At 46.7% G+C, this 24374-nt stretch overlaps 1 protein-coding gene across 1 annotated transcript in view; it reads right to left on the bottom strand.

The window, feature by feature from the left end:
- Nucleotides 1-24374, bottom strand: part of myo10 (myosin X) — a 170150-nt gene that overhangs the window by 46844 nt on the left and 98932 nt on the right. Inside the window, exons 5-15 of the mRNA XM_079243723.1 lie at nucleotides 13211-13345; nucleotides 12993-13131; nucleotides 12387-12471; nucleotides 8329-8432; nucleotides 7619-7748; nucleotides 6677-6795; nucleotides 2213-2359; nucleotides 1894-1994; nucleotides 1571-1637; nucleotides 1142-1234; nucleotides 53-121 (exon numbers count right to left, since the gene is read on the bottom strand). Coding sequence (XP_079099849.1) covers nucleotides 53-121; nucleotides 1142-1234; nucleotides 1571-1637; nucleotides 1894-1994; nucleotides 2213-2359; nucleotides 6677-6795; nucleotides 7619-7748; nucleotides 8329-8432; nucleotides 12387-12471; nucleotides 12993-13131; nucleotides 13211-13345 — 1189 coding nt within the window. The remainder of the gene's footprint in view (nucleotides 1-52; nucleotides 122-1141; nucleotides 1235-1570; nucleotides 1638-1893; nucleotides 1995-2212; nucleotides 2360-6676; nucleotides 6796-7618; nucleotides 7749-8328; nucleotides 8433-12386; nucleotides 12472-12992; nucleotides 13132-13210; nucleotides 13346-24374) is intronic.

The following is a 24374-nucleotide window of genomic DNA, read 5'->3' as shown; positions in this document are numbered from 1 at the left end:
CTAGACGGGGTGAAAATGACGAAGGGATTGAGTTCGGGATGGATGAACTTACCTCCCCTGCATAGTGTCTGACTCCAAAGTAGTGCACGGCAACACGAGGTTTCACATAAAATGGGTTTTTCTGCAACAAGAGGAGAAAAAAAGACAACTGGATTAACTTCAACCGCTCTTCTGAAACAGCAGAAACAGAACAAAACCAACTCGAACTCCTGACTGTGAGGATCGTGGAGTTGTAGCTGACTGGCAACTTATCAGAATCATCCCGGCATTAAACTCAGAGAAGGATCATTTCCTGTTGTTACCAACCGAAAAAAAGTAGGACACATTTATCCAATTTAAAACTTTCTTTCCTACTATTTGCTGTGACATCATATATATATATATATATATATATATATATATATATATATATATATATATATATATATATGTATATATATATATATGTATATATGTATATATATGTATATATATATATATGTATATATGTATATATATGTATATATATATATATATATGTATATATATATATATATATATATATACATATATACATATATATATATATATATATATATATATATATATATATATATATATATATATATTATACATATATACATATACATATATACATATACATATACATATACATATATATATATAAATTTTTTTTAAAATAAATAAAAATAATCCATTATAAAACTTTTTTGCATTATAGCAGCAGAATGATGATCTGCTTACTGGGCTGTTTTTTTCTAATTGAAATCAAGAAAAGATTTTTGTACATGTCGCAATTGAATTTGAATTTCTCAGTTTTTTTTTTTTTTAATCTTATAGAAAAATTAAGTTTCTTTGGAAATTAACATATTTTGTTACTTAAGTCTCATGATTAGGAATCAAAAATCTGTTTGAATGGAGAATTGATTCTGAATCGAATCGTCACCCAAAAATTCAGAATAAAATTGAACCTTGAGTTGTTGTCAGATTCACATCTCTATATTTTACAGTCGCGCTTAAAACCTCAATCAGTCCAGAACCCAGAAGTCCCTCCCAGCAGACTGGACCAGTTTTATTTGCACAGGTAAACTACCTGAGAAAGGAACATGTATGTATGAACTGATCAGAGCCGGAGACGTACTGAGTGCTGGCTGTGAAGCTTCTCCAGTAAGGTGTCGTCTGTCGCTTTGGGGAAGTGACTCTCCTCATTCATCAGTGCTAGGAGACCCAGTTTCTATGGAGACAGTAAACACAATCACAACAACCACATCACCTTTATTTAAATAGTTATCTTCAACTTGTCTTCTACAAATTCTGATATGTGTTTTTGTCATATAATAATATAATCAGCTCTTTCTCATTATTCTCTTTCAGGTGAATAATCATCTAAAATCTTTTGTAACCAACATTATAAAATAGGTCAAATACACCCAGCAAGATCTTATTAATTATCATTTCTTAAATGATTTATTTACTTCTCATTATTTATCAGTAATTATTGTATTATTTAAATTATTTTCCTTGTTTAAAGTTTTAGTTACTGACTGCAGAAAGAAAACAACTAACACACCTTCTCAATCAAATCCAGACACTCCCCATTATCCATCCAGTTGATGTCGACCCAAACCAGGCCTTCTCTGCAGGAGGCAATGGGAAAGAAAAGGACAAATCATTCACTCACACACAACAGACCAGTTTCTTTGCCTTTGGTTGTACAAATGACTGAATGTAGGACTAAACAAAAGATCAAATCCGTGCATTTTAATCCAACGCAGTCTGACTTCAGGACTCTAAATGATCTTTATATCTTTCTCTTCATCTTTAAGTAGGATGAGCTGACAAGCGTTGCATTCTGACTCACTTCAGGAGTGGGACATAAAGTAAACAACATACTTGTTGTATTCAAGTTGCTCCAAGGAGAAAATGTGCTTGTTAAAATATTCCTGAAGCTTCTCGTTTGCATAGTTGATGTTAAACTGCTCAAAGCGGTTGACCTGCGGGAGGTGAAGAATAAACAACAAAAAGCACAGACAGGGAGTTAATTTACTGAAACACAAGACATTTTCCCAGCTTCTTTATTCATAAATAAAACCTGCAGTGTGTGTGTGTGTGTCAGTGTGTGTCAAAGGGAAAATATGCAGCTGCTCAGTCTAACGATGTTGTGACAGACATAAAGTCGGTTTAACTGGATTTTTCCTGCATTTTAACACACCTCAAAGTTCTCAAACCCAAAAATGTCCAGGATGCTGATGGACTTGAAGTCTTCCCTGCCCCTGATGCGATTGTTAAGTTTGTGGATGATCCAGTTGAAACACTGAGAATAAAGTGCCATGGCCATGGAGTCTCGGGAGTCCACCGCCTGGAGGAGGAAGAAGAAGAAGAAACACGCTGTTGGTATTCAGCTAGAAGTCACAGACGCGTTAGTTCAAGGTATGTTTAAGTTTAATGAAACATAAACTGTGGCAGACTGGAAGAGTCCTGGTCTTCCTCCCAAAGCAACGACTACTGGAGAACGTCAGGAAGCCAGAAGAATGTTTATGTTCTGCCTCCACTGCACACAACCGGAGCTTTCCTCATCCTAAAACTAGACTCATTCCTCCCTCCTCTCTTGTGTGTAAGATGGCTGCCAAGAGATCCTGTTGGATGAGTGTGTCTGCAGTACAACGCCATGCCAAGGTCTATAAAATAATCATATCTTCACTCCCGCGGCTACATTTCCATACAAGCCAGCTCTTGTGAAACCCGGAGGTCACGGCGGTGGAACAGCCAGTAAACACAAACACAGCCAGACGTCATCTGCTTCCTTTAAGCTCCTAAAACCAAATAAATCCACATCTGACCCGTGGTTCTCCCAGTTTTCTGAAAAGTTTCCTTTATGAATGAAAAGCATCAACTGGAGGAAACAGAGATAGTTTTTAGTTTTATTGGCTGCTTCATCAGTCACAGTGAACTCCTTCTGAAGGATGGAGGAAAGATTAACGGGACGCAGCACAGAGAGGTTCTTCCTGTCAGCAGGTTCCACCGCCAGGTGGCAGAGACGTAGGAGGAGGGGCTGGGGGAGGAGGGGCTGGGGGAGGAGGGGCTGGAGGAGGAGGGGCTGGGGGAGGAGAGGCTGGAGGAGGAGAGGCTGGAGGAGGAGAGGCTGGAGGAGGAGGGGCTGGGGGAGGAGGGGCTGGAGGAGGAGGGGCTGGAGGAGGAGAGGCTGGAGGAGGAGGGGCTGGGGGAGGAGGGGCTGGAGGAGGAGGGGCTGGAGGAGGAGGGGCTGGGGGAGGAGAGGCTGGAGGAGGAGGGGCTGGAGGAGGAGGGGCTGGAGGAGGAGAGGCTGGAGGAGGAGAGGCTGGGGGAGGAGGGGCTGGAGGAGGAGGGGCTGGAGGAGGAGAGGCTGGAGGAGGAGGGGCTGGGGGAGGAGGGGCTGGAGGAGGAGGGGCTGGAGGAGGAGGGGCTGGGGGAGGAGAGGCTGGAGGAGGAGAGGCTGGAGGAGGAGGGGCTGGAGGAGGAGGGGCTGGGGGAGGAGAGGCTGGAGGAGGAGGGGCTGGGGGAGGAGAGGCTGGAGGAGGAGGGGCTGGGGGAGGAGGGGCTGGAGGAGGAGAGGCTGGAGAAAGAGGGGCTGGAGGAGGAGGGGCTGGAGGAGGAGAGGCTGGAGGAGGAGAGGCTGGAGGAGGAGGGGCTGGAGGAAGAGGGGCTGGAGGAGGAGAGGCTGGGGGAGGAGAGGCTGGGGGAGGAGGGGCTGGAGGAGGAGGGGCTGGGGGAGGAGGGGCTGGAGGAGGAGAGGCTGGAGGAGGAGGGGCTGGAGGAGGAGAGGCTGGGGGAGGAGGGGCTGGGGGAGGAGAGGCTGGGGGAGGAGGGGCTGGGGGAGGAGGGGCTGGGGGAGGAGGGGCTGGGGGAGGAGGGGCTGGAGGAGCACAGGCTGGGGAGGAGGAGAGGCTGGGGGAGGAGGAGAGGCTGGAGGAGGTGACAGAAGAGATGCTGGGGGAGGAGATGCTAGGAGAGGCTGGGGGAGGAGAAGGAGGTGATGCTGGGGAGGGTGTGGGAGGAGAGACGGGGGAGGGGGTCTGTGTAAAGTTTATGAGGAAGTGACATCAGAAAGGCTTGGCATGGAGGCGATGAGGAGGCGATGAGGAGGCGATGAGGAGGCGATGAGGAGACGATGAGGAGGCGATGAGGAGGCGATGAGGAGACGATGAGGAGACGATGAGCAGACGATGAGGAGGCGATGAGGAGGCGATGAGGAGACGATGAGGAGGCGATGAGGAGACGATGAGGAGGCGATGAGGAGACGATGAGCAGACGATGAGGAGGCGATGAGGAGACGATGAGTAGACGATGAGGAGGCGATGAGCAGACGATGAGCAGACGATGAGGAGACGATGAGGAGGCGATGAGGAGACGATGAGGAGGCGATGAGGAGACGATGAGGAGGCGATGAGGAGACGATGAGGAGACGATGAGACGATGAGGAGGCGGTGAGAAGGCGATGAGACGATGAGGAGGCGATGGGGAGGCGATGAGGAGACGATGAGGAGGCGATGAGGAGGCGATGAGCAGACGATGAGGAGACGATGAGGAGACGATGAGGAGGCGATGAGGAGGCGATGAGCAAACGATGAGCAGACGATGAGGAGACGATGAGGAGGCGATGAGGAGACGATGAGCAGACGATGAGGAGGCGATGAGGAGACGATGAGCAGACGATGAGGAGACGATGAGGAGACGATGAGAAGGCGATGAGAAGGCGATGAGATGATGAGGAGGCGATGGGGAGGCGATGAGGAGACGATGAGGAGGCGATGAGGAGACGATGAGGAGGCGATGAGGAGACGATGAGCAGACGAGGAGACGAGCAGACGATGAGGAGGCGATGAGGAGACGATGAGGAGGCGATGAGGAGGCGATGAGGAGACGATGAGGAGGCGATGAGGAGACGATGAGCAGACGATGAGGAGGCGATGAGCAGACGATGAGGAGGCGATGAGGAGACAATGAGGAGGCGATGAGGAGGCGATGAGGAGACGATGAGGAGGCGATGAGGAGACGATGAGGAGGCGATGAGGAGGCGATGAGGAGGCGATGAGGAGGCGATGAGGAGGCGATGAGACGATGAGCAGACGATGAGGAGGCGATGAGGAGGCGATGAGGAGACGATGAGCAGACGATGAGGAGACGATGAGCAGACGATGAGGAGACGATGAGCAGACGATGAGGAGGCGATGAGGAGGCGATGAGGAGGCGATGAGACGATGAGCAGACGATGAGGAGGCGATGAGGAGACGATGAGCAGACGATGAGCAGACGATGAGGAGGCGATGAGGAGGCGATGAGGAGGCGATGAGACGATGAGCAGACGATGAGGAGGCGATGAGGAGACGATGAGCAGACGATGAGCAGACGATGAGGAGGCGATGAGGAGGCGATGAGGAGGCGATGAGGAGGCGATGAGGAGACGATGAGCAGACGATGAGGAGGCGATGAGGAGACGATGAGGAGACGATGAGCAGACGATGAGGAGGCGATGAGGAGGCGATGAGACGATGAGCAGACGATGAGGAGGCGATGAGGAGGCGATGAGGAGACGATGAGCAGACGATGAGGAGGCGATGAGGAGGCGATGAGGAGACGATGAGGAGACGATGAGCAGACGATGAGGAGGCGATGAGGAGGCGATGAGGAGGCGATGAGGAGACGATGAGGAGACGATAAGCAGGCGATGAGGAGACGATGAGGAGACGATGAGAAGGCGATGAGGAGACGATGAGGAGGCGATGAGGAGACGATGAGGAGACGATGAGCAGACGATGAGGAGGCGATGAGGAGGCGATGAGGAGGCGATGAGGAGACGATGAGGAGGCGATGAGGAGACGATGAGGAGACGATGAGGAGACGATGAGCAGACGATGAGGAGGCGATGAGGAGGCGATGAGGAGGCGATGAGGAGGCGATGAGCAGACGATGAGGAGGCGATGAGGAGACGATGAGGAGGCGATGAGGAGGCGATGAGGAGACGATGAGGAGGCGATGAGGAGACGATGAGGAGACGATGAGCAGACGATGAGGAGGCGATGAGGAGGCGATGAGGAGGCGATGAGGAGGCGATGAGCAGACGATGAGGAGGCGATGAGGAGACGATGAGCAGACGATGAGGAGGCGATGAGGAGGCGATGAGGAGGCGATGAGGAGGCGATGAGCAGACGATGAGGAGGCGATGAGGAGACGTTTCTCCTTGGTGGATTTCTGGTAAAACAGCCTCGTATGGAAACAGACTGAGTGACAGCGAAGCTTCTGTGTGAACTCCTGCATGTGTCCATAATTAAAACGTGACCATGAAGCTTCACATGGAGGAGATGACAACCGAGGATTCCTCCAATCAAAGTCAGGGAGGCAGAATTCCAGTATTTAGGAATTTTAACAGGTTTCCTGTCAATACTCACAGTTGTTCTGCTCCAGTTTTGTATAAAAGAAATGATTTACCATCAGTTGTCTGTTTGCTGCTTTAACAAACTTTGTCCACAACAACTACACGTCATATTAGCCCTGCCGTAACTCCCAGTGGGAACCAGTGTATTAAACTGGTACTATCCAACCGAAAACAAGCTGAAATGGAGACGCTGGGAGTGAAAATGAGCTTCTTGTAAAAGTCTGTTTACGTGGAGGATAAAACTGATCCTCTGACTGAACTGACCTGTTCCACAGTTAGCGGAGTGGAGATCTCCTCCCCCCTGAGGATCATGGACCGGTGGGTCAGGACTTCAGCCAGTTGATCCGCGTTCAGTCCAAGCAGTTCAGACGTCCAGGTGAGAGCTGCAGACAGGAAAAAAAGAACTTTACAGATGCTTGGACACAACAGATGATTTTATAACATCCTGCTTTCAGCTACAAGCTACATAATTTATTTAATCAAGCAGGAAGATTTCCTTCAGCAGATACCTGCACCTCCTTCTGCCTCATTCTGCTTCACTCAGTCTCCGTCTGCCTCATTGTGCCTCCTTCTGCCTCCTTCTGCCTCACTCTGCCTCCTTCTGCCTTCTTCTGCCTCATTGTGCCTCCTTCTGCCTCATTGTGCCTCCTTCTGCCTCATTGTGCCTCCTTCTGCCTCATTGTGCCTCACTCTGCCTCATTGTGCCTCACTCTGCCTCATTGTGCCTCACTCTGCCTCCTTCTGCCTCATTGTGTCTTCTTCTGCCTCCTTCTGCCTCATTGTGTCTTCTTCTGCCTCCTTCTGCCTTCTTCTGCAGAGCAGAGCTCAGCTTCATCTCAAGAGGTCTATCATCACTTCTTATACAAGACTTTACAACGTGAGACAGGCCTGAAGTCGGGCAGTAAAAAAGGTTTAAATGGGACTTAAAGTCTAAAAACGTTCTGCAACATAAAACCGATCGGCAGTACTTCCTTCTTTATTTAAATACATAAAGATGTTTTATGTTGTAAATGGTTTTAATTCAAATAGAGTAAAAAGTCTTGATATTCAGCAGGAATCATGTAAGAAGAGAAAGAATAAACTAATCAGTTTAAACCAGGAATTTTCATCTTATTTTCAGAGTAAAGTTTCGGACTATTCCAGGAAAAGTCGGACTGCAGCATTAACCGCTGAGGAAAGTGCGATAATGAGGAGAAACTCTGTAACCTGATTTGGAGGAGACTTGCGCTCCTCCGGCCGTCATGAACTCGATGTTCCCTGTGTGAAGAATCCCGGCCAGAAGGCGCAGGATATCGTTGATGTTCTCCTCTGTGAACTGCATTGTCCGCATGGCGTTCTGCAAACCACAAACACACCATGAAGAAGCTGAAGCAGCGCTTGGACGTTCTTACAGCCTGGCAAGACAGAATCTTTTGTTTCTTTTGGATCAGAAACAAACACTGCTGTTAGTTTCTGTTCGTCCTGAGCAAATGATCCGTCTGTGGTGAGCTGTTTGGGGTTGGGAATATCTGAGTCTGAGGGCTCATTTGGAGTGTTTTTGATTTCCAGGTTCAATGGGATCAAATTTTCTTACGCAAGTTTAAGACTGAATGTTTGAGTCAGTCCACTCAGATCACATCATTTATGTAAAGTTATGTGGGAAAAAGCAAAATATATGCAATATATGTGCATACCAATTTAAACTTGTCCAACTAGAAGATTTATTACAGCTCATTTACATGTTTTGAATACAAAATATTAGACATATAAACACTTATTACCATAAAAAGAAGTTTAATAAAAAGTATATATGTTAATAAGAGGAAAAAATTGAAATTCAGCTGCTGAAGGTGGAAATTAAAAATAACCATTAGTTTAATGTTTAAATTGTGCATTTGCTGAATAAATTCATGTTCAGATTCTTTGCTAGTACGTACCAGAACATCCTGAAAAGTGCCCTTGTCGTTGATTGTCTTGTCAGCGAAGCAGCTGGACTGTCTCAGGTAGTGGTAACTGTCAGGATGGGTCAACCCAAACGCTTCTGCAGGCACAGATACAGTACGGCACATGCCCCATCAGAAACGGTAAGGCACACGCCCCATCAGAAACGGTACGGCACACGTCCCATCAGAAACGGTACGGCACACGTCCCATCAGAAACGGTACGGCACACGCCCCATCAGAAACGGTACGGCACACGTCCCATCAGAAACAGTACGGCACACGCCCCATCAGAAACAGTACGGCACACGCCCCATCAGAAACGGTACGGCACACGTCCCATCAGAAACGGTACGGCACACGCCCCATCAGAAACGGTACGGCACACGCCCCATCAGAAACAGTACGGCACACGCCCCATCAGAAACAGTACGGCACACGCCCCATCAGAAATAGTACGGCACACGCCCCATCAGAAACAGTACGGCACACGCCCCATCAGAAACGGTACGGCACACGCCCCATCAGAAACAGTACGGCACACGTCCCATCAGAAACGGTACGGCACACGCCCCATCAGAAACCCATCAGAAACAGTACGGCACACGCCCCATCAGAAACGGTAAGGCACACGCCCCATCAGAAACAGTACGGCACACGCCCCATCAGAAACAGTACGGCGCATGCCCCATCAGAAATAGTACGGCACACGCCCCATCAGAAACGGTACGGCACACGCCCCATCAGAAACGGTACGGCACACGCCCCATCAGAAACGGTACGGCACACGCCCCATAGGAAACGGTACGGCACACGTCCCATCAGAAACGGTACGGCACACGCCCCATCAGAAACAGTACGGCACACGCCCCATCAGAAACAGTACGGCACACGCCCCATCAGAAACAGTACGGCACACGCCCCATCAGAAATAGTACGGCACACGCCCCATCAGAAACCCATCAGAAACAGTACGGCACACGCCCCATCAGAAACGGTATGGCACACGCCCCATCAGAAACGGTACGGCACACGTCCCATCAGAAACGGTACGGCACACGCCCCATCAGAAACAGTACGGCGCATGCCCCATCAGAAATAGTACGGCACACGCCCCATCAGAAACGGTATGGCGCACGCCCCATCAGAAACGGTACGGCACACGTCCCATCAGAAACGGTACGGCACACGCCCCATCAGAAACAGTACGGCGCATGCCCCATCAGAAACAGTACGGCACACGTCCCATCAGAAACGGTACGGCACATGCCCCATCAGAAACGGTACGGCACACGTCCCATCAGAAACAGTACGGCGCATGCCCCATCAGAAACGGTACGGCACACGTCCCATCAGAAACGGTACGGCACACGTCCCATCAGAAACAGTACGGCACACGCCCCATCAGAAACGGTACGGCACACGCCCCATCAGAAACGGTACGGCACACGTCCCATCAGAAACGGTACGGCACACGCCCCATCAGAAACGGTACGGCACACGCCCCATCAGAAACGGTACGGCACACGTCCCATCAGAAACGGTACGGCACACGCCCCATCAGAAACAGTATGGCGCATGCCCCATCAGAAACAGTACGGCACACGCCCCATCAGAAACGGTACGGCACACGTCCCATCAGAAACGGTACGGCACACGTCCCATCAGAAACAGTACGGCACACGTCCCATCAGAAATGGTACGGCACACGCCCCATCAGAAACAGTACGGCACACGCCCCATCAGAAACAGTACGGCACACGCCCCATCAGAAACAGTACGGCACACGCCCCATCAGAAATAGTACGGCACACGCCCCATCAGAAACCCATCAGAAACAGTACGGCACACGCCCCATCAGAAACGGTATGGCACACGCCCCATCAGAAACGGTACGGCACACGTCCCATCAGAAACGGTACGGCACACGCCCCATCAGAAACAGTACGGCGCATGCCCCATCAGAAATAGTACGGCACACGCCCCATCAGAAATAGTACGGCACACGCCCCATCAGAAATAGTACGGCACACGCCCCATCAGAAACGGTACGGCACACGCCCCATCAGAAACGGTACGGCGCACGCCCCATCAGAAACGGTACGGCACACGCCCCATCAGAAACAGTACGGCGCATGCCCCATCAGAAACAGTACGGCACACGCCCCATCAGAAACCCATCAGAAACAGTACGGCACACGTCCCATCAGAAACCCATCAGAAACAGTACGGCACACGCCCCATCAGAAACCCATCAGAAACAGTACGGCACACGCCCCATCAGAAACGGTACGGCGCACGCCCCATCAGAAACGGTACGGCACACGCCCCATCAGAAACAGTACGGCGCATGCCCCATCAGAAACAGTACGGCACACGTCCCATCAGAAACGGTACGGCACATGCCCCATCAGAAACGGTACGGCACACGTCCCATCAGAAACAGTACGGCGCATGCCCCATCAGAAACGGTACGGCACACGTCCCATCAGAAACGGTACGGCACACGTCCCATCAGAAACAGTACGGCACACGCCCCATCAGAAACAGTACGGCACACGCCCCATCAGAAACGGTACGGCACACGTCCCATCAGAAACGGTACGGCACACGCCCCATCAGAAACGGTACGGCACACGCCCCATCAGAAACGGTACGGCACACGTCCCATCAGAAACGGTGCGGCACACGCCCCATCAGAAACAGTACGGCACACGTCCCATCAGAAACGGTACGGCACACGCCCCATCAGAAACGGTACGGCACACGTCCCATCAGAAACGGTGCGGCACACGCCCCATCAGAAACAGTACGGCACACGCCCCATCAGAAACGGTACGGCACACGTCCCATCAGAAACAGTACGGCACACGCCCCATCAGAAACGGTACGGCACACGTCCCATCAGAAACAGTACGGCACACGCCCCATCAGAAACGGTACGGCACATGCCCCATCAGAAACGGTACGGCACACGTCCCATCAGAAACGGTACGGCACACGCCCCATCAGAAACGGTACGGCACACGTCCCATCAGAAACGGTACGGCACACGTCCCATCAGAAACGGTACGGCACACGCCCCATCAGAAACAGTACGGCACACGCCCCATCAGAAACAGTACGGCACACGCCCCATCAGAAACGGTACGGCACACGTCCCATCAGAAACAGTACGGCACACGTCCCATCAGAAACAGTACGGCACACGTCCCATCAGAAACAGTACGGCGCATGCCCCATCAGAAACAGTACGGCGCATGCCCCATCAGAAACAGTACGGCACACGCCCCATCAGAAACAGTACGGCGCATGCCCCATCAGAAACAGTACGGCACACGCCCTATCAGAAACAGTACGGCACACGTCCCATCAGAAATAGTACGGCACACGCCCCATCAGAAACGGTACGGCACACGCCCCATCAGAAACGGTACGGCACACGCCCCATCAGAAACGGTACGGCACACGTCCCATCAGAAACGGTACGGCACACGTCCCATCAGAAACGGTACGGCACACGCCCCATCAGAAACGGTACGGCACACGTCCCATCAGAAACGGTACGGCACACGTCCCATCAGAAACGGTACGGCACACGCCCCATCAGAAACGGTACGGCACACGTCCCATCAGAAACAGTACGGCACACGCCCCATCAGAAACGGTACGGCACACGTCCCATCAGAAACGGTACGGCACACGCCCCATCAGAAACGGTACGGCACACGCCCCATCAGAAACGGTACGGCACACGTCCCATCAGAAACGGTACGGCACACGCCCCATCAGAAACAGTACGGCACACGTCCCATCAGAAACGGTACGGCACACGCCCCATCAGAAACAGTACGGCACACGCCCCATATGAAATTATACGGCACACGCCCCATCAGAAACAGAACGCCACACGCCCCATCAGAAACAGTATAGCACACGCCCCGTCAGTCCACTTAAAGCCCTTTTCTGCTCTTTTTCAACCGTTTGTAAACTCAGAGTCATCACCCTCATCCTGAAAAGGCTAGGGGTATTGTTTAGGCTACATTAAAGTTACCTCTCTGCTGGTTGTTGGCTCCTGCTAATATGGCATAAAATATGTGGTAGTTTCTCTCCCCTGGGTTCTGCCGCACCACCCGGTTCTGCAGAGGAAGAGGAAGATTGGATATGAACAAACTAAGCTTGTTTAAAGTGAACAAATGGAGAAAGTTTGATACGTTAGTCAAGATGGCGGTCACTCGGACTATTCAGATGATTTTCAGTGCTGTTCTGAGGGAAAATACTCACCTTTTCTAGAAGGTCTGTGTTCAGAAAAGCATGAGTCAAGGCGTAAAACAACCAGAGGAGCCAGTTCTTTGATCCAAAACCAAAATAAGTCACGCTAATTAGCCACTACACAAACCAATAAGCTCACCTGCTGACCTCCTGGGTGATGAAGGTTTACGTAAGCAAACAAATCATCCCTGGCTTAAAAAACGCACAACAAATCTACCAACGTTTAGTCTGCACTGTGATCCACACACACACCGAATGAAGCAGGCTCTGGCTGCTTCATGTTTAGTGTCTCTGCATACCTTTACCCTGAACCACCTTAAAGAACTTCCTGTTTGGCCGTGAGGAAATGAGCAGAGAAAGGAAGTCCAGGCCGCTGCACACCATGTAGGTTTGAAAGGATACAGTCAACGATTCTGCCCCCCTGGATGTTGCCCTTCTGGCTGAAATGCAGCTGGACAAACTTCCCAAAGCGGCTGGAGTTGTTGTTGTAGACAGTCTTGGCGTTTCCAAAGGCCTCCATGATTGGACTGCAGGGTGAATGTATAGTGTGGTCACCAAACAGGCGAAACTATAGTTCCTCTGGCAAAGTGTCCACAGAATAATCACCTGCTCTCCAGCAGCGCCTCCTCCACATGCGACGTCTTGTCCCTGCATGATACCTCCAGCGAGTGCTGGCTCATGGCCGACAGGAACCTCAGGATCAGCTTGGTGCTTTCTGTTTTACCAGCTCCACTTTCTCCACTGTGGGAAAGAAGAACATGTTAAATGAACTGATGTCCAGTCGACTGACATGCCTTTACTGGGACTTCTACCAGTAAAGACCAGCAAACATAAAGTAATCATGGAATTAAAATATTTAATCTTGCATTTGTTTGTGAAAGTTATAATTATTTGCATTGATAATACATATATTAATAATAAATCTGTATAAACATCTCAAAGGTCATTTTTAAGTCAACACTGGTATTTCTGGTGTGAGGACTGAAAGTCAGCGAGTCCTTTTCATATTTTATCTGATGCAGAAAAGCCCAGAAACAGAAAGAGGGAAAATAAAGAATCGGAGTTAAAATAAAACAAATGTCTGCAGAAAATTGAGATTTTTACAGATCAACATGTTATTTTCAGTTTACTGGCATCAACAGAGATATTCAGGACTTTTATTCTATCATTATTTGGTTTATAAAGCAGGTGTGTGTGGAGGATGTGTGTGTGATAAGGTGTGTATGATCAGGTGCATGTTTTGGAATTGCAATGTTTTTAACTTGAATGTTTGATGTTTTTCATATATATTTTCATAATTTCTGTTTATCATATGAAGCACTTTAAGCTGCTTATGTATGAAAAGTGCTGCATAAATACATAAAATAAATAAAATTTTATTTATTTGTTTTTAAAAAGGAAAATAATCTTGATGGGACTTGTAAATTTCATCCGCTAGATGGCGTACTGGCCTCTTCTAACTTTCCCTGTTTGCTTTGTTTTCCTCCACAGATTCCAGTCTTTGAATGACACAGATGGAATAATGAGTAACAAAATAATAAAAAATAGAGAAATAAATCTAAAAAAAAAAAAGATACATGCATACAAATAAATAAATAAACTTATTACATCTCCAAACATACAGACTGTTTCCAGCAGTTTCAAAGCGGTTCAGACCAATAATAGCAACTAAAAAAAATCTAATGATTTGCCACTGGTGTTTGTTTGGTTTGTTTACACAAAAGCAGAACAGAAAGAGTAAAAGACGTGAAAATGGAGGAGAAGCTACAGAGTCATTATCCGGCCCGGTCCAGCATCCCACTTCCTTCTACTGACAGTGACTGTATCATTTGAGGCTTTGGCTGCAGAAACCATCAACTTTACATCAGACTGAGCTGACATTTAAAACATCTACTTTCCATCCGCTGCTGTGATGACTATGATTTTATACGTCAAACCATCATCCACAATGACTGGTGTAGTGTGTAGCTGCCATCCCAATGCAAGCTTTGTTTACACACTGTGGAACAAACTGGAGACATTTTCCATTCAGGAATATGCAGCATCTTAAGGAGACGGCGCACATCTGTCTTAAAATGTCAGTTTTAGAACAGGATTATCTCCTGTTCCAACTTGTCCATCTCTGATGGAGTTAAACCAGCTGGAAAGAGAAATGTGCGTCCGAATACCAGGAGAAATATGGGAAAGAAGTGTCGAACATGTGCACACATACTTCTGTCTAATGTTGTTTAAATTCATCATTTATGTCCAGATGTGTGACCCAAATGAGACAAGCTGCATCTTACTGATCTGTTTCATCTCATAAGTGATCTAGATTTACTTCAGCTAAATCCTTTCATAATTTTACCGAAAGTATCTGAAGCCACAGGAAAACTTTCTTTTTCACAGCCCAAACTGGGAGTTATGGAACAGAAAGGACAGATCTGGCCATGTGACTTTACTCAAAGGACAGGATACATTTTACTGGAAAAACTTGGATATTAGAAATAAATCTGGAAAAACCTGGTGGTATATCTGCAAAATAAGACGTTGATGAGCTGCTTCCCTTACCCACGATTATCAGCCAACTGCCCGTTTACGTACTTTTAACTCAGACCTATTTTACTATTGTTTATTTTAGCTTTTGTTGTCTTTACCTGCCCCATGTCTACAACAGACTGATAATTGTTGACTTTAACATTACTTTTTAGAAAAGCATGTACATCAATATGGCTTGATAAGAATGAAGTAAACAAACAAAAACACTAAGTATCACATACAGGAAAAACACGCAGAAAGATCTGATTATTATGAGTAGTAAGCTTAAAATGGCAATACCTGCAGGTCAGTCAACTCTACACATTATGGAACTAAAAGAATATTTTATTTTTTAACTAGAAAACATTTTTTTCCACTGCAGTCACAGATGATTAAGCTGACTATGGTGTAACACTGCCAGACGCCTGCAGACAGCCCTTTACTCCCCTCTCAATGCCATCAGTATGAACCTGGCAACCCACAGTGTGAGTTTTAGCTGAATCATGTTAATCATCAACCTGGAGACCTTTTGCAATGACAATGACAGCAACCCAAACTCATGGACTGCTAAAAAAAAAAAAAAACCCAACCAAATAATTACTTTAGAAGAATATTTAATAGCAGTTTGCATGACATTTTGCCATGTTTAGGTGTAAATCTGATCTGCAAAGCAACTGTAGCTTTATCAATATCTAAATAACGGGATTAACTTTGCTGATTTTGGTTAACTGCATGGGAGAAGAAGAAACATCACAGCAAGATCACCATGGTGCCTCAAATGAATGCAATTTCCAGTAAAGTGCTGCTTTTACATCTGTAAACAATTTCTGAAAGTTATTTCTCACTTCATTTGGATAATGGTTGGAAGGCTCCTGATAACCGTGTGACGTTTGGGGAATTTAAAGGTGGAGGAGAGAAACTGAGCTGCTGACAACTGCCTGACTAAAAATCATACATTTTTAATAGTAATTGTTGTGAATGTTCAGTACAAGTCTGTGTAGAGGCATTCCTGGCACTGTGGTGTGAATGTGCGCATTTGTATTTGATATACTACTACTACTACTACTACTAATACTAATAATAATAATAATAAATAACAATAATGTATGATGGTCAGGGCCGGATTAAAAGTGCACAGGCTGTTGGGCCCAGAGTGTTCCAGGGGCCCCTTTCCCCACCACAACATTGTGACAATTGTGAATGATACGGACATTTCTAACATCTCTCAGCCAATGGTACCAATAGTGATACACTAGACACTGTTGCGTAACTATGTGGCTTTTATGTACATTATGATTCATGTCCAAACTGCTTGCGTATGCCCTATGTGGGCCCCACATGGGCCCCAAGTGGGCCCCTGGGCCCGTGTCCATAATGCCCATTGGATGATCTGGCCTTGTTTTGTATGGTCTATTAAAATGCAGCATTAATGTGTGTGAATGCATAAATAATAATGTGATAAAGCGTTTTGAATAAGCTGTCAGAGGTTCAAATATAGAGTTTTTGTACATTTGACACTGTAAAAAATTACTAACACATGTAACTACTTTAAGATGTCAAGGCCTGATATAAAGGTCAAACATGAAGAAACCATAAACAGTCGAGCTCGTGCTCACCCGACAACCAACCTCCGCGTTGCTGCGCAGCTAAGCTAGCATAACTAGCATAACCGCGGTTGACTACTGCTTTTATTTTCACAGTAGTTCAGTAAATGTTTATAAATATGTTTTACTCCATCTAAACGGAACACAAAACAGATGCAGAGCTTACCTACAACTGTCCAGGGGATGTTTTTCTTGAAAGGGGGCTTCAACTAGCTAGCACACGGCTAATTAGCATATGAAATTCATATCATATAGATATATCTATATAGACTCTATATAGATATGAACACACACCATTACCTTTTATTGAATAAAGATAAAGGAGCTACATTCATAGGCCATAACATGCATTTTACTGAAAAAACAAAAAAGCTGTAAAGGTGAATCAGCATATATAATAACAGAAGTCAAGGAAACAGGCTAGCATGATGCATTTAATGTCATCATGGCACAAAACGCTGCATTCAGTGTCATTATAAACCAACTACTATTTGTTGTGATACACGGTTTTTTGTTTGTTTTGGTGGCTTTCCAAAAGTTCAATTTTCAATTCTAATGTCTTTGGGGGGGGGGGGGGGGGGGGGGGGGGAGACAGGGACCTTTGGTGTACATAAATACAGAAAATCAGTTCTTCTCCTCAGCAAAAGACAGGTGAATCAAATCTAAGTTATGTAGGAACATCATAGCCTCCTGGAAACAGATGTTTTATATTGAATAAGAATGTTGAACAAACGAACAGCGGATAAAAGAAATTCTACTGGAGAGGATGCAGTGTGTAGCGTATGGATGGACTAATTTACGACATATCCACCTCCTGGGGTTGTCTGGCAGTTCAGAGGCCTGAGGTGCATACCATGAAGTCACAACACCGTGAAATAAATCCTCTTTTGCCTTCATCCCTTCCACTGCTGGAAACTTACCTGGTCGAGCAAAAACATTCTGAACTTCAGTAACGTTAGAAATAAAAAAAATCTTGAACTGGCGCTTTTACTTTTTTCTTTGAACATCAAATGTGCAGTTTTTTGTACAACATGAGAAACTTGATATCACCAAGTCTTTTTTTTTTTTTTTTTACCAGGGACTGTTCTGAACAATGTGGAAACACACATCTCAACATCCTGACAGGAGCTTTGAAACAGGATCTCATTCATGTCCACAGGCAATGAAATACTTTTAAACTCTGCAAATTATCAGTTCTTTCAATGTATATACATATATATACAAACTACATACAGGGACCAAAAACCTTTAAACTGCCACTTTTGTTGGATGCAATTATCCACATAAATGTGCTTTAAGCTGGTATAAATTAAGAGTTGTAGATTTACAGAAGCAAATGTAATTTTTATTCATATGTACTTATTAAAGTTGACATATTGTGAGTTAAATCTGAGTTTATGCAAAAGAAGAAAATTAACAGGAAAGTGTAAAGAGTCTTGTCAAATATGGACATAATTATTAATTAAATAATTAATTAATTAAATAATAATTAAAAAACTACTTTTAATCCAGCAAATTGTGACCAACAGAGCTGCAAGTTGTACCTGCACTATGTGGCTACGGCAGCCCAGAAGGGACAAACCTTTTCCAGCCAAAGTAAACTTAACATGGATGATTTTGATGTGATTAAATCTAAAATAAACTCTGTTGTGGACCATTAAAACTTACTGGTATATGAGTTATCTAATAAATAATGGCACTGCTAGCTTTAGCTGAGGTTTTGAAAATAATGCTGAACTTGACTTTATGCTATGGCTGTGAAGCAGGAGAGGTCATGTCCGTCCAGTCAGCGGTACGTTCCTGACAGACGGACACCAGGACGGCAGATAACACAACCAGTCAGGGCTGTACTGGGAGACGTGAGCATGAAGTACATGTGAATGGATGTGTTGATGAGACACAACCTGATGCTGAAATGTGAGAAAGATAAAGCCACTTCAACTATTTACAGATTGGATATTTTACATTCACAGCACAACATTAAACCGACCTGACCTCACCACTGGGAAGAAAAGGCCGTAAATCTCCAGTGGAAGGGTTTGATATCCCGTCTTTATGACACAACATCTCTCAAACCTCCTCAGAAAATACAAGCCACAGTCGATTATAATGGGAATGAACCTGAACTTGTGGAACAAATTTAATCCTAACACCTATATATATGTAGTAAATGTGGAGCTAAATGCACATTATTGCACTGTCTGTCTGAATATCACCAAACACAAACCTTCTGGACGGATATGCTTTCATATTTCACAGGTTTAAAGATAAATCTTTGCCCAAAACTGTACATCTTTGAAAATGTTCCTGCAGAATGACAACCTACAAGCAAACCTTTCATTCATGCATTCATTCATTTTCCGAACCGCCTATTCCAATTCAGGGTCGCGGGGAAGCTGGAGCCTATCCCAGCCGGCTTTGGGCGACAGGCAGGGTACACCCTGGACAGCTCGCCAGTCCATCGCAGGGCACAAGCAAACCTAACACGGCTAAATCTAGGAAGTCTATTAAACACCTGGTTGGCTGTGCTGTCAAATGTCTTAGCTCTGGAAGAGAGATAAATATGTCACATTACAGAAGATTATGATAAAAACCTTATTATTTTTAACAAGGGAAAAAGTCACAGGGGCCCTGACGCCAATTATTATTGTGATTTAGTGTCTTTTCACAGTGCATTACTACCTCTAAACCACAGTCCTACCTTCTCTAAACCACAGTCCTACCTTCTCTAAACCACAGTCCTACCTTCTCTAAACCACAGTACTACCTTCTCTAAACCACAGTCCTACCTTCTCTAAACCACAGTCCTACCTTCTCTAAACCGCAGTCCTACCTTCTCTAAACCGCAGTCCTACCTTCTCTAAACCACAGTACTACCTTCTCTAAACCACAGTCCTACCTTCTCTAAACCACAGTCCTACCTTCTCTAAACCACAGTCCTACCTTCTCTAAACCGCAGTACTACCTTCTCTAAACCACAGTACTACCTTCTCTAAACCACAGTCCTACCTTCTCTTAACCGCAGTTCTACTTTTGGACTGTACCTGTTGCAACAGGTTGACATGTTACGCTTCAGTCCAACAGTCTAGAGAAGGTAGTACTGTAGTTTACACATTATAAATTATATTACTTTCACTGTTTATTGCTCTGAAATATTCAAACCTCTAATAAAAACATATTTTTAAAGGTAATATGAAACTTTGAGGTAGCAACCAGCAATAAATGGCCACTAACATCACATATTTGATCGAATACTTTCCTTTTTCCCCACTTCAGTAAACAGGATTCTTCCTTTCCCTCCTACAACTCGTGTCAGAGAAGAAACCAGAACATCCATCCTGCAAGAACCGTTCATAATGCTGCTTTGTATGGAGAAAAAGCAGCAGATCTTCTCCAACTCTGGCCTGCAGGACCAGACCGTCATTACGCTGCGTCATGTGAAAACAACGACTGCCAAAGCAGAATAATACCAGCAATCTGCTGATCTGAGTTGCTGCTAATGGGATCCTGTGTGGTCTCGCCTGAGTCTAAAGCTTCAGCCCTTCTGTGGTTTTACATGTTCTGTGTATAAGACAGGCTTTAAAGCTGTCATCCAGCATGGTGAAGGTAATAATTACAGAAAATGGTATCAAAGTTCTGAGACATGCACAGGAGCTGCTGTTTATAGTGGAACAAACCCTGCAGTATGAAAACAGAAAGTCCTGGCTGGACTGCAAACACCCACATGTTGTTTTGGGGATCATGGTGCAAAACATTCGAGAAGCAACTTCCACACAACATGATGCATATGTCGACCCCATTGTCACCATGACAACAAGTCTGCAGATTGATTTGCTTTGAAACTAAACACAATGAGACAACGGTGGAGAGGTGGAGATGGGAGGGAAATATCTACAGCAGAGAGGTGGAGATGGGAGGGAAATATCTACACCAGAGAGGTGGAGATGAGAGGGAAATATCTACAGCAGAGAGGTGGAGATGGGAGGGAAATATCTACAGCAGAGAGGTGGTGTCATGGATTTCCAACCTGGATGTAGCTCTCTGTGGTGTCTGGCGGAGGCGTGGCCTGTGGTTAAGCCTGCACAGCTGAGCAGAATCAGGATCATACTCTTCACCTGCTTATAAGACCCAAGCTGTTCACCAGTCGATGCTGGATCGTTGCCTCTTCTAGGTGTAAACCTCACCTGAGACAATCCACAGCCCTGGCCTGCCTTGCCCGCCTTGTCTGCTCGGACCATCTTCCCAGCCAGTCCTGTCTGCCTGCCTGGATCATTCCCTGCCTCCCCAGAGTCTACCAAGAACCTTGGACATCAGCCATCTGGTCTTTTTGGTGATTGCTCAATTAAACAGTTAAAGCTGCTAACCTGTTCCGTGGGTTCATTATCTCTTGTGACAGAACGATCCAGCCACAAAGATGGACCCAGTGGATCAAACTGCCATGGATGCCCAGAGACCAGAAGCTGGTAATGAACTGTTTTTTGCTGTCTCCTCTCAGGGGAATCTTCTGGGCCAACATGCTCGAATACTCGGATCTCTGGGTGCAAGCCATGCAATCCCAGCTGAATGACATAACAGCTAAAATGACAACCATGCTTAACCAGTTATCTCAGACTTCTGTTTCTACAGCGACTACTTCAGCGTCTGTATCTGGACAACCCCAGCTCACTCCCAACCAAGAGATTCACATCCCGGACCCCAAACCATTCTCTGGGGATTTAGGTAAATGTAGGGGATTCCTCTTACAGTGTTCACTTGTGTTTGACCAAAAAACCATACACTTACTTGTCTGACAGATCCAAGATTGCATATATCATAGGATTACTGGATTCCCGGGCTTTAACCTGGGCTGAGGCATATCTTGGAACTTCACCTCTCAGTAGTTTAACCTATAGGGAATTCTCGGAGGAGATGAGAAAGGTTTTTGATAACCCCGTACGTGGTCGAGAGGCAGCCAAGAAACTCATGTCCGTACGTCAGGGAGCATTGAGTGTGGCTGAGTTCTCAGTTGAGTTCCGAACTCTGGCAGCAGACTCCAAATGGAAATCCGAGGCTTTAGTTGACCATTTTTTGAGCTGTTTGTCTGAGACCCTGAAGGATGAGTTGGCAACTCGAGACCTCCCTGGAACCCTGGACGAGTTAATCTCTCTGACTATCAAAATCGATGATCGTCTCCGTGAGAGGCGGAAGGAGCGAAAAGGAGCCCACTTGTCCTCATCTCTGGGACATTTACAAACTCCCAGTCCTTTACCCTCCCAGAACTGCCCATCTACTGTTGCCAACGCTCAGGAGCCCATGCAGTTGGGAAGAGCCCGTCTCACTCAGGCTGAACGGCAGAAGCAGCTACAGTCGGGTGAGGGCTTTCACTGTGGTCGATTGGGCCATTTTCGTGATGCCTGTCCCATTCGCCCAAAAGACGGGGCTCGTCAGTAAATGTCGGGGTACTGACGAGCAGAATAAAGAGAGCCCCAGAGATCCCAACCAAGACACAAATTGAAGCAACCCTTACTTGCCACGATCACACTCTCACAGTCCCAGCCTTGATTGATTCTGGTGCCGAAGCCAATTTCCTGGATGCACAATTGGCTGAGAGGGCAGGGATACCCTTGGTACCTCTACCTCATCCCATGACCGCTAAAGCTTTGGATGGTCGACTATTAGCGCAGGTAACTCACACCACCATCCCTGTTAAGTTGAAGTTGTCGGGCAACCATTCTGAGTTTATTGAGTTTAAGTTAATCTCTGCATCTGACTCCCCCCTGGTACTAGGACATCCCTGGTTGCCACTCCACAACCCGCACATTAACTGGGAGAACGGCTCCATTTCCAGCTGGAGTTCTAAATGTCACCAGTCTTGCTTGAGGCTATGCCATCTACCTCGACTCCACGCAGTAAGAGTGAGATTCCTGACTTGTCTGCTGTCCCTTCTGAGTACCATGATTTGGCTGAGGTTTTCAGCAAGACCAAAGCTCTGTCTTTGCCTCCTCATAGACCTTATGACTGTGCCATTGACATCTTGCCTGGGGCTCCTTTACCCAGTTGCCGTTTGTATAACATTTCCAGACCTGAGAGACAGGACATGGAAAAATACATCAATGACTCACTTACTACTGGCATAATAAGACCGTCTTCTTCACCACTGGGAGCAGGTTTCTTCTTTGTGTCAAAGAAGGACAAGACGCTTAGACCTTGTATTGATTATCGGGGTTTAAATAAGATCACTGTCCGAAATAAATACCCTCTGCCTCTGATTGATTACGCCTTCGATGCCCTAGCAGGTTCTACCGTCTTCACCAAGCTTGATCTTTGGAATGCTTACCACCTGGTTCGAGTCAAGGAAGGGGATGAGTGGAAAACGGCTTAACACTCCCCTGGGTCACTTTGAATATCTTGTGATGCCTTTTGGTCTCACCAATGCCCCGGCAGTTTTCCAAGCCCTGGTGAATGACGTTCTCCGAGATTTTCTTAACCGGTTTGTCTTCGTGTACCTGGATGATATCCTCATTTTTTTCAAGGAATCTGTCAGAACACATTTCCCATGTCCAGATGGTACTTCAGAGACTCCTAGAAAATAAACTCTATGTAAAGGCAGAGAAGTGCGAATTCCACTCGAGCTCTATTTGCTTTTTGGGATACATTTTCCAGAGTGGGCAGATGAAGACTGACCCAGAGAAGGTACGTGCAGTTTTAGATTGGCCAAGGCCTGAGTCTGTGAAGCAGTTGCAACGCTTCATTGGGTTTGCCAACTTCTATTGCAGATTTATTCTGAACTTCAGTCAAGTTGTGTCACCCCTAACCAAGCTCACTTCACCCAAGTCTCCTTTTCAGTGGTCTGTGGATGCTGAAAGGGCCTTCCAGGAACTTAAGGTCCAGTTCGCCTCAGCCCCTGTGCTCCAACAACCAGATCCATCACGTCAATTTGTGGTGGAGGTAGATGCTTCAGACAATGGTGTTGGCGCCATCCTGTCTCAGAGATCGCCGGGGTCAGGCCAGCTTCATCCATGTGCCTTCTTCTCTCGTCGTCTCTCTCCAGCAGAGAGGAATTATGATGTGGGAGACCGTGAATTGTTGGCAGTCAAGTTGGCTCTTGAGGAATGGAGACATTGGTTGGAGGGGACAGAATTACCTTTCACTGTTTCGACAGATCATAGGAATCTGGAATATATTCAGTCAGCCAAGAGATTGAACCCCCGACAGGCCAGATGGTCTCTGTTTTTTTTGGTCATTTTAACTTCTGTATCACCTTCAGGCCAGGTACCAAGAATGTCAAACCGGATGCCCTGTCCCGGCAGTTTAGCCCTGATGACACTTCAGAGGACCCTGACTCTATACTGCCTGCTTCATGTGTGGTGGCTGCTGTGACCTGGGAGGTGGAGGAAGCTGTTAGAGATGCCCTTCAAAACAACCCGGATCCAGGTACGGGCCCACCAAATCTATTGTATGTGCCCAATAATGTTCGCTCCCAGGTAATCCAGTGGGGGCACGCCTCTCGAATTGCTTGCCACCCTGGTGCAGCACGGACCATGTCACTCATTCGAAGACACTTTTGGTGGCCCACTATGGACAAGGATGTAAGAGAATATGTGGCTGCCTGTCTGACCTGTGCACGAAGTAAAACATCCAATCGGGCCCGAGCCGGAATTCTTCGTCCC

This window comes from Telmatherina bonti (assembly GCF_933228915.1).
Source record: "Telmatherina bonti genome assembly, chromosome: 7".
Lineage (NCBI taxonomy): Eukaryota > Metazoa > Chordata > Actinopteri > Atheriniformes > Telmatherinidae > Telmatherina > Telmatherina bonti.
Note: the sequence above shows the minus strand (reverse complement) of the source record. Positions and strands in the feature narration are given on the sequence as shown.